The 8,900-nt window shown below is 56.2% G+C and overlaps 2 protein-coding genes across 2 annotated transcripts; one reads left to right on the top strand and one right to left on the bottom strand.

Annotated features, from left to right (window-relative positions):
* Positions 1-2,579: 2,579 nt before the first annotated feature.
* SPSK_02237 (uncharacterized protein) lies at positions 2,580-5,222 on the bottom strand (the record flags this gene model as incomplete). The annotated part of the gene is made up of 2 exons (XM_016729110.1): positions 2,580-4,924; positions 4,991-5,222. The coding sequence occupies 2 exons, from the start codon at positions 5,220-5,222 to the stop codon at positions 2,580-2,582; spliced, it is 2,577 nt and encodes an 858-aa protein (XP_016589264.1).
* An 859-nt stretch (positions 5,223-6,081) lies between these two features.
* Positions 6,082-6,802, top strand: SPSK_02740 (uncharacterized protein; the record flags this gene model as incomplete). The annotated part of the gene is made up of 2 exons (XM_016729607.1): positions 6,082-6,200; positions 6,229-6,802. 2 exons carry the CDS (start codon positions 6,082-6,084, stop codon positions 6,800-6,802), a joined length of 693 nt encoding a protein of 230 aa, XP_016589263.1.
* Between the last annotated feature and the right edge of the window lie 2,098 nt (positions 6,803-8,900).

Genomic DNA, 8,900 nt, shown 5'->3' with positions numbered 1-8,900 from the left:
ANGNNGAGAGAGAGAGAGAGAGGGCACAATGGCAATGAGCAATGAAGAGCAACAAGGATAAGGAAATATAGCAGTGTGATATACCGTGGTCGCAGGTGGAGCCACGGAGAGCCAAGAAACTCAAAAGCGGGAATACGAACCGGTTTAACGTGCGTGATTCGTGGCCAGAGGACGCACAAGCCGCTCTGCTGCTGGAGCATCGTCGGTTTTGAAACGCTTTGCGTGGTCTTATTCGTTGCCAGCCGGCTGCGCTCATAGAGGGAGAGAGGAGCCGCTGGCAAGGGTCCCGTCTGACCACGTTGCAACGGAAGAGTCATGGCCGTAGTAAGTGCAAGTCGAAGTAGCTAAAGGGCCAACTATTGAGAGCACGAGATGAGTGAAGGGGCTGATGCAAGCCGTCGAGGTGTCGTCTAAGGAGGGTCAAAGATAGTATGAAGGGGGAACAAAAGGTGGACAAAAGGGGATTTGGGACGGGGATGATACCAAAATCTGACTAAAGATGAAAATTGGCAGGCACAACCGACCACGAGGGACAAGAAAGTGGCCAAATCGCAAAGGGAAGGAACGATAAGGTGACTCCAGTTTTACGGTGCTTGGAAGGAGAAGGAAAGGGCGACGCGATACGTATGCAACAGACAGTTGCGCAACTGTCCGAAAATGGAAGGTCTAAACAGGAGGTACGATGCAGAAGGAGAGACGGGCACCGACAAGTGCACGGCCGTCACGTGGTCGTCCACAATGACAAGGCATGCGTCTGCTTCCTACATGGGTGGAAGACATCGCTATAGCACGTGTTGCGTCACGATGCGATGCTCGTTATGGCGTGCATGGCCACTCTCCACGCGGCCCATGCGGCATGCTGTGTCTATTCTTGGGACCTAGGCGCCTGCAGCACGGCCGCGGAACGAGCCACCAACAGTCGTTCGATGACGTGAATGCCGATGCAGAGATGGAAGAAACGACGAGGAAGAATGAAAGGCTCAACGAGGAGCGAAGACGGGGATCGACAAGGATGGAAGAATGGACAAGGCGTCGACGGTCGTGAGGATTAACCGCCATGTGTGAAACGGGCAGCCGGGTCGAACAGTCGAGTCTGGCTGCTCGGTCTCCTGTCTGTTGTCTTGCATCAGGACACCCAAGGCGGCTATTTGAGAGAAGATGAAGAATAATGGAAAGAAGGTTAATGACAACGGCATTGTCTGTCGGGACGTCCCCTCGTGCACCTTTCTCATTGTCCATGACTAACCCTGCAATCTGCCTTACCGCCGGCATCCTGGGGCTTTCATCTCCAGTCGTCGCCAAAGACCCAAAGAGCCATAGAGCCACAGAGCCACAGTTCCAGAGTTTTGCAAGGCGGCCGTCCTGCTGCCGCGCGGTATGCAAATGGCCGGATTGGACGAGGCCCCGTCAAATCAGGACACGCAGGCGGGCTGTGGCTGGTGGGCGGTGGGCGAAAGGCGCTAGAGGCGAAGACGAAGACGAAGTCGTTGGCTGTCCTGTTTACTGGAAGCGGCTGAATGTAAACAAACGGAGGGACGAAACAGGCAATTAAGAACACACGAGAACAAGACGCTGGAAGACGACGGACGTGGATGCCGGCGCGAAGAGAAACGCGGGCCGCGGTGGTGCAGGCCGTCGACCGCCGGCAAAGAGAAACGCTTCAGCAAACAAAGGCAGTAATTTTCGAACGCGCACCTCTGCACGGGGCCTGGCGGCGGCAAGGGCAAGGTCTGCCTCGCGATGCTCGTGGACAGCCAATATTGTCGCGATGCTGTCGTTTTTGTTTGACGGTCAAATTTCGTTGCTAGGCGCCGTTTTGCTGTAGAAATATTGTCTTTGGCGCCGGCCATCCGAGGCCATGATGAAGGGGGGACGCCAGGTTGTTGATATAAAGAAAGCGAGGAAGGCCCTTTGCAAGAGTGATGGGGTGATGATGCCTCTCGTTCAGTCCTCTCTTGCAGCACATTTACAACTGCTTCATACGTTCCATCTCGTCCGTTTACGCCAAACGTGGGAAGACGTGTTTACTTGTCTCCAGCTAAGTTCATCTCCCTTTAAGCTTCTTGATCCTTTGCATTTTTGTATACAATCTGATTTCATCCGGTTTCCTACTCTGTATTTTTGTTTTCCTTTACTCTACCTTTACTCTGCCTCTTTTGTCACTTGCATGTTGGACACGTGGTTTGATGTTTGAAGAGTTTGGTTGTCATTTCTCATTGCCGGCTCAAAGTCGAGTCCTGGCTGTGCGAGCTCATCCTGATGCCGATTTCCATATCCTATTTCCTATCCTGGGAATGCCAATGAGATACAAAAAAACGCCAGATGATGCACCAAATGAGAAACCCAACAAAAAAAAAGAAAAAGAAAAGAAAAAATGAAGCTGTTGTTATCAAGTGTGTTTCCCATCGTCCCCTGTTGTTTGTTCCTAACCAATCGTCCCTAGTAATTTGCCTTGCGGCGTCCGTTTTGTTCTCTTCCAACTCATCACCCTATTTTTTTTTTTTGTCTTTGTGGTTTGGTATTGGAGCCAGCTCCGGGTATAATGGACAGAAAAGAAAAGACAAAAAAAAATCGCAAAATCAAATGAGGAGGAAATCCCAGCCCTTCATCTGCATGACTTCGCGCCAGTGCACATACTGCGGTGGGAGCAGGTCGGCCTCGTCGTCGGCGGTGTCGGGGACAGGCGGCGACGACGACGACGACGACAACGATGCGGCCGCGGCCGCCTTTTGCTGCTGGCGCTGCTGGCGGCGCTGCTCCTGGTCGTCGAGCAGCTTCTGGATGAGCACGTTCTGCTGCAGCCAGGTCTCGTGCAGCAGCGACACGGCGCGGCCAAAGGAGCCCACACTGGCAGCCGTCTCGCCCATCTGGGCAATGCGGTCGGCAAAGAAGACGCGGAAGGTCGAGCCCGGCATGGAGGCAAAGCCGGCCATCAGATACACCCAGACGACGCAGCGGTCGAACCCGGCCGGTCCGCAGGGGATGGTCTGCAGGACGGCCGTCAGCTTGTCGACGAGGCCGCGGCAGCTGGCCTGCGAGGGGCAGAAGCCGGGCACGAGCGAGCACAGGTAGATGCGTGCGGCCAGCCGGTAGGCGGCCGTGATGTTCTTGCTGAGCTGCTTGGGGCTGAGCGAGCCGTTGGCGTTGAAGGGCAGCTTGGCTGGCGCCTCGCCAATCTCCGTCAGGCCAATCTGATCGCCGAGCACGCTGACGTGGTGGCAGAGCATGATGTCGTCCATGCCGCCGGCCTTGAGCGCCTCGAGGCAGGCAATCTCCGAGATCAGGTACATGACGCGGTCCTCGCAGCCCATGAGCTCGCGCAGGCCGAGCGACGACAGGTGCGGCGGCGACAGGTGCTTCTCGCGGTACGTGTGCGCAAACACGGGCGCCCGGCCCTGCATCGTGGCGCCCAGAATGTCGACCCAGGACATGAGCGTCATGTTGAAGGGCGTCGACTGCGTGGCGTCGCCCGTGGTGGCCACACTCACAGTGCCCGCATCGACAGGCACGGCGGTGGTAGCAGCAGCAGCAGCAGGAACAGCAGCAGTAGCAGCGCCGTCCTCGACAGCCGTGGCGGGCGCCGGTGGCGCCGTGGTCGCGGCCGTCACCTGCGCGGGCAGGTCCAGCTTCTGGACGAGCGAGGCCGCTGCCTGGAAGTGCTGGTGCCAGGGGACGTCCGGCAGGGCGTCGTCGAAGCGACCGACGCTGCACTGGAAGAAAATGAGGGCGAGCGCCGACTCGAGCACCTGTTGGTGGTTCTCGTCGCGCGGCAGCGCGTGGCACAGCGCCGAGATGGTCGCGTAACGGTGGCGCATGATGTCGGCGTCCAGGTCGGCCGTGGGCACGAGCTGGGCGGGCTGGCTGCCCGCCTGCACCTGCTGCGCCTGTGCCGACGGCGCGCTGCTGAGCACCGCCTTCAAGTGCTGCGCAGCGACACTCAGGCAGCAGTGCAGGTAGCACTTGTTGCTCTGCAGGGCGGGCAGGATCAGGTCGGAGCCGACGGCGCCGTGCTGGTTGGCCTCGAGAATGGGGAAGAGCGTGGGCAGCACGTACTGGACAAAGTGGTCCAGCAGGCACTGGTCGCCCTCATCCAGCTCGATGGCGACCTGGCGCGAGTTGGCGTGCGGGAAGTCAAAGAAGTTCACGTTGAGTGTCTCTTCTGTCATGCTCTCGCGGCGCTCCGAATACACCTGCTCCATCCACTCGCCGCCGCCGACGCTAGGAACAACCGGCATAGCCGCCTGCATGTGCTGCGGGTCCACGGGGACGCCCGTCATGCCCAGGCCGACAGCCGGGTCGACCACGAGGCCACTGCCGTCCATCGCCGGCATGGGGTAGGGCGGCAGGACGGTGCCGGGCGGCGGAGGCGTGTGGTAGGTGCTGAAGGTCGAGGTGGTGGACTCGTGCAGCGTGGGCACGTCGTTGACAAACATCTGGCGCTCGGTCTTGATGTCGACCTCGTAGGGCGCAAAGCCGCTGCCAAACATAAAGTCCGGGTGCATCTGCGGCGTCGAGAAGGCGCTGCTGCTGTCGCCGTTGGTCATGACACCGCCGTACTCGGAAGACGAGGTGGGCGGGCTGTTGAAGTCAAAGGCGGCGGCGGCGTAGTGCGAGTCGATGGAGGCGGAGCGGGTGCGGTCCAGCTGGTCCGAAAAGGTGGCAGAGGTGGGCATGGAGCTGCTGGAGAGCGACAGGCCCGGCGGGGAGCCGACGACGGAGGTGTGGATGGACGACGCGGCCTTCTCGGACAGCTTCTTGCGCTTGATGATCATCTTGATGTCGTCCTTCTGGTTGCGCCGGGCCTCGTTGTTGCCCCACCAGTGCGGCCGCTTGTACTCGCAGGTCAGGCCGAGGTTTTTGCAGGCTGTGCAGAGAGGAGTGCCCTCGTCGCACTTCTTGCGCCGCAGACGGCATGTGTAGCAGCCTGGCTTGTTAGTCGGTGATGCTAAACTTTGGGAGAGAGGGGGGGGGGATGTGCTGTGCTGCTTACCCGTTCTTGACCGGCGGTGCATCTGCGAGCTCTTTTGCTTTGCATCGGCGGTGGCGGAAGCGGCGGCATTGGCCTTTGATTTTGCGGAAGCCGCCTTGGGCTTTGTTGCTGCAGACACTGCCATGTTGACTGTGGTTGTGGTCGTCTTTGTGGATTTTGTTGTCGACGGAACAGCCTTCATGTTCACGATGCTGTCGATCGAGTGTGTGTGGTTGGGGGACAGAGTCGACATTTGTATAAGACGAGGGAGCTGTGCTGCGGGAGGTGGAGGTGTATGGTTGATTGCTTGATAAGGAAAGCCAGGAGCACAAAGCACAAGGCACAAGGTCAGGTATGGGTGGAGATGGGGGGGAGGACCTTGCAAAGCAAAAAAACCGGGGGTTGGACGGGAGGGGGGTGGGTGGAAGAGACAAGAGGATGGATGAATAAAAAAATAAAAGAATTAAAATGGTGTGGGAGGGTGGAGGTCGAGGACGAGGGGGTCAAAGCCAGCAGAGAACCCCAAGTCGATGACAAGAGGGTAAAAGAAAATAAAATAGAAAAAAAAAGGAAATGATGGGTATCAAGGGTGGTGAATGGGGGACCAGACCGGTAGTCCCGTAGATCGTGGAGCGGACAAAATTAAATGAAAAATAGCACAAGAGTGCAGGCGAACGCTGTGGTTCGTGCCAGGGAGATTAGATAATAAGAGGCTGGTGTGTTTCTCGTGCCCGACGGTACACAGTTTGTATGAGTAAAGCAATAGGAGTCGAAGGATGGACTAGATCCGAGCAAGAACCGGCTTGCTGTTCACTGACGAGGGTTGCCAGGTGGATGGCGATCGAGAGACGAGGTCGTCGAGTATCGAGTATCGAGCATCGACAATTGAGAGTCGTCGCGGTCAAGATCGAGGATCCAAAAGAGGTCGAGGCTGGCGAATGTGAAGAGGAAAAGAGGATAGGGGGAAGAGAGAAAAGCAAACACAGACAGGAAAACAGAAACGAACACTTGATAACAACAACTTGAGCTTGATCGAGAAAAAAATTCAGAAGGAGGCCCAGAATAGAACCAGACGGGGAGGCCCATTGACTTATATCGTGGCCGCGCTGGCGATGGCCGCGCCTGTTTTTGTTATTTTGGGCGGGTGTGCAGCGTGCATCGCGCGACGTAGACGCCAGATTGGGTGGGACGTCGGTCGATGGGGAGACACAGACGAGCAGGGCGACACTATGTGAGAGCCTGTTCCAAGAATAGAACAGAAATGGAGCCTGTCCAACGAGCATTGCTTTTTTTGGACGGAAGGGCGAGAGATGGGGGAGGGGGCAGCAGGCGGGCAGGCGGGCAGACGGGCGGACAAGAATAGTACGAGGGAGAGAGAGCGAGTGGGAGAGCGGTCGACTGTCAGAAGGCCGGCGGCCGGCCGACCGTGGTGCTACATGGATGCCGTTGGTGGTGGTGGTGGTGGTGGTGTGTTGGAAGAGGAAGAAGCCAAAATGGCAACGCTGTGGATATTGGGGATGTCTGTCGGACTCATTCATACATGGCCGGGCAGGTGCGCTAGTCCAAAAGGAGAGTCTACTTGCAGATGGAAGGAAGGAGAGGACGTGCAGGGAGGAGCGGAGACGATCGAGGGAAGGTGCGATGCTCAGAAGGAAAAAGGTGGTGAGCGACGAGGACGAGGAAAGAGCGGCCCTGCGCTTATTGGTTCCGGGACGAGTGGGTCGAGACGAAAAGAGCAGACAGTCGAGCTCTCCTGCTCGAAATAGAACGCAGGCTTCAAGCTCGACGGTCTTCAAGCAGGCCGCTCTTGCCGCTGACTGGTTCAAGCTATGATTGCCCTCTCACACTCTGTTGTGTCGAAAAAGGAAAGAGCAGCTTTCCCCACTAGATAACGGGCAGGTGCAATGGACGTTGCCCAACGAGGAATCCCGGGGCAGGAGCAAAGCACGAGGTGGGAGAGACATAGTACAAGAGATTGTGTGACGGTTCTGCAGGACAGCATGTACTACAGTTCTGCAGCTACCGGTCTGTCGTGCTTGATTGTGTTTCCCTCTTCAAAGAGTGCTTCTCTTTCTGGACGGACACATACCCGCCGTGCGCCGTTGCACAGAAACATGCCTCACCGTGACCAGACTGCCGAAGAGTTGAGAAAGTGAGAGCGAGAGAGAGAGAGGACCCGAAATGAGAAGTACGGCGTAAAGAGCGGAACATAGAGAAGACACCGCAAGGAACAAACCAAAAGTGTGCATCCTACTCTCGGCTTTTTCATCTGAAAATAAAGATTGTGCATGCGAAGAGGATCTGTTTCTGCCCGACGGGTCTATTTTCTTCTCTCTCGTTATGTTTCTTCTCTCGCCCGCTTCCGATGGTGCAAGAGTGCACACCGAATACTAGAGTGGAGCCCGACTGTGGTGGTGCACAAGTGAACGTGCCCTCATGACCCTTGTCTTTGCAGGGGAGGGGGGGACGAAGGCGGTGGACAAGGGAACAAGGGAATATAGCAACCGTGGACATCTGGTGAGCACGGGCTGAATAGGGAAAAAACTTGCGCTGGGCGGGAAAGAGGACGGTCGATGGGGGACGGGTCGACGTGGGCCAAGAAAAACAAAGTGAAGCATGCTCTGCTACCCGTGCTGAGGACCCATTCTCCGATCGGACCCGGTTTGCCCTAGGGCTGTTTTTGCAGGGCTGTCGCTGATGGAGAGGATATGGCTAGATCAGGTCGTCGAGATGATTTGTTGCGAGGCCGTGAGAAGCATTTTCGGAGAAACTGCTGTCCTACGAATGGGAGACAGCATTGTCAAAAGCAGTGCATTGTCCAAGACTGTGAGTTCGCTGTTTGCAAGTCGGTGGAATAAAGATGCGATGCCGGATGAGGCAGCTTACACAGTACAAGCCAACCAAAGCAATGCGAACAAGGCACGCGGTCTGCTAGCACGTCTGAATTGGATCACGAACTTCATTTGCAATACTCTCGCCTATTCATCCTCGTCTCTGTTGGGAATCGGTTGATATGCTCATTGGACGACAACGGACGAATCAGCAGCAAGAAGTGACAGGTCGAGACGCGGATTGGCTAGACGGAGGGTAGTATTCAAGAGGACAAAGCCTGTCGAGAACGAAGACAAACGACTCGAGTACTCAACACTGAATGACCAAACGCCGATACATCAATCCTTGTCCTCCGTAGTCACTTTTCACATTCTTGAAGACAGCTTTAACCGTTCTTGCCGGCGTAGCTTGGAGAGCTTAATGGCCAGGATGCGCAAGGGCAAGTACCGTCTCGCGTCCGTGCTGTGGGGGTACGTACTAAGTACTCCGTAATACACAGTACTGTATTTTGTACTCTTGATATGCTTCCGACAGCGTCTTTTTCCTTTCCATGGATAAAATTTACCAAAACGTCATGTCTATCAAAGTACGTATAATGACGGCAGGGCACTGCCTTTTCAACGGTAGACCAGGGAACAACAGCAGCAGAACAGAAATGACCGAAATGCAACAGAGAGCACAAAATCGTCAGGACAGAAAACAGAGAAATGGGGGAGAGTGACTTGGACAAGAACAAGTGACAAACAGCAAAGTGGGTGTACAGCTGAACAGGGGTGCTTTCTTGACCAGCCGCTTCTGGGCGGTGATTGGCTGGTTGTGTGTGGGGCCAAAATGTGACGAAAAGACAATGGCCGTGCATCAGTGCGTGCAGTGTGTTGCGTTCTCCAAGTTCACCACTTTGTACGTCGCATTGCGTCTTTTTGGAGCATGGGTTTCTTGCTTGTCTGCAAAACAGACAAAAAAGACTGGCGTACCGGGACCAACCGTCAGCTAGCGCGGACGCTGGACCCCTGTCGACGCCAGTCCACAAACGGCAGTAGCGCCCCGCCTCGTCACCCCCAACGTCTCCACTTGCCTTCTTCTGGACGTCCTGGACGCG

The sequence above is a fragment of the Sporothrix schenckii genome, assembly GCF_000961545.1.
Source record: "Sporothrix schenckii 1099-18 chromosome Unknown Cont43, whole genome shotgun sequence".
Taxonomy (NCBI): domain Eukaryota; kingdom Fungi; phylum Ascomycota; class Sordariomycetes; order Ophiostomatales; family Ophiostomataceae; genus Sporothrix; species Sporothrix schenckii.
The sequence above is the reverse complement of the archived record's forward strand: the minus strand, read 5'-3'. Positions and strand labels throughout refer to the sequence as shown.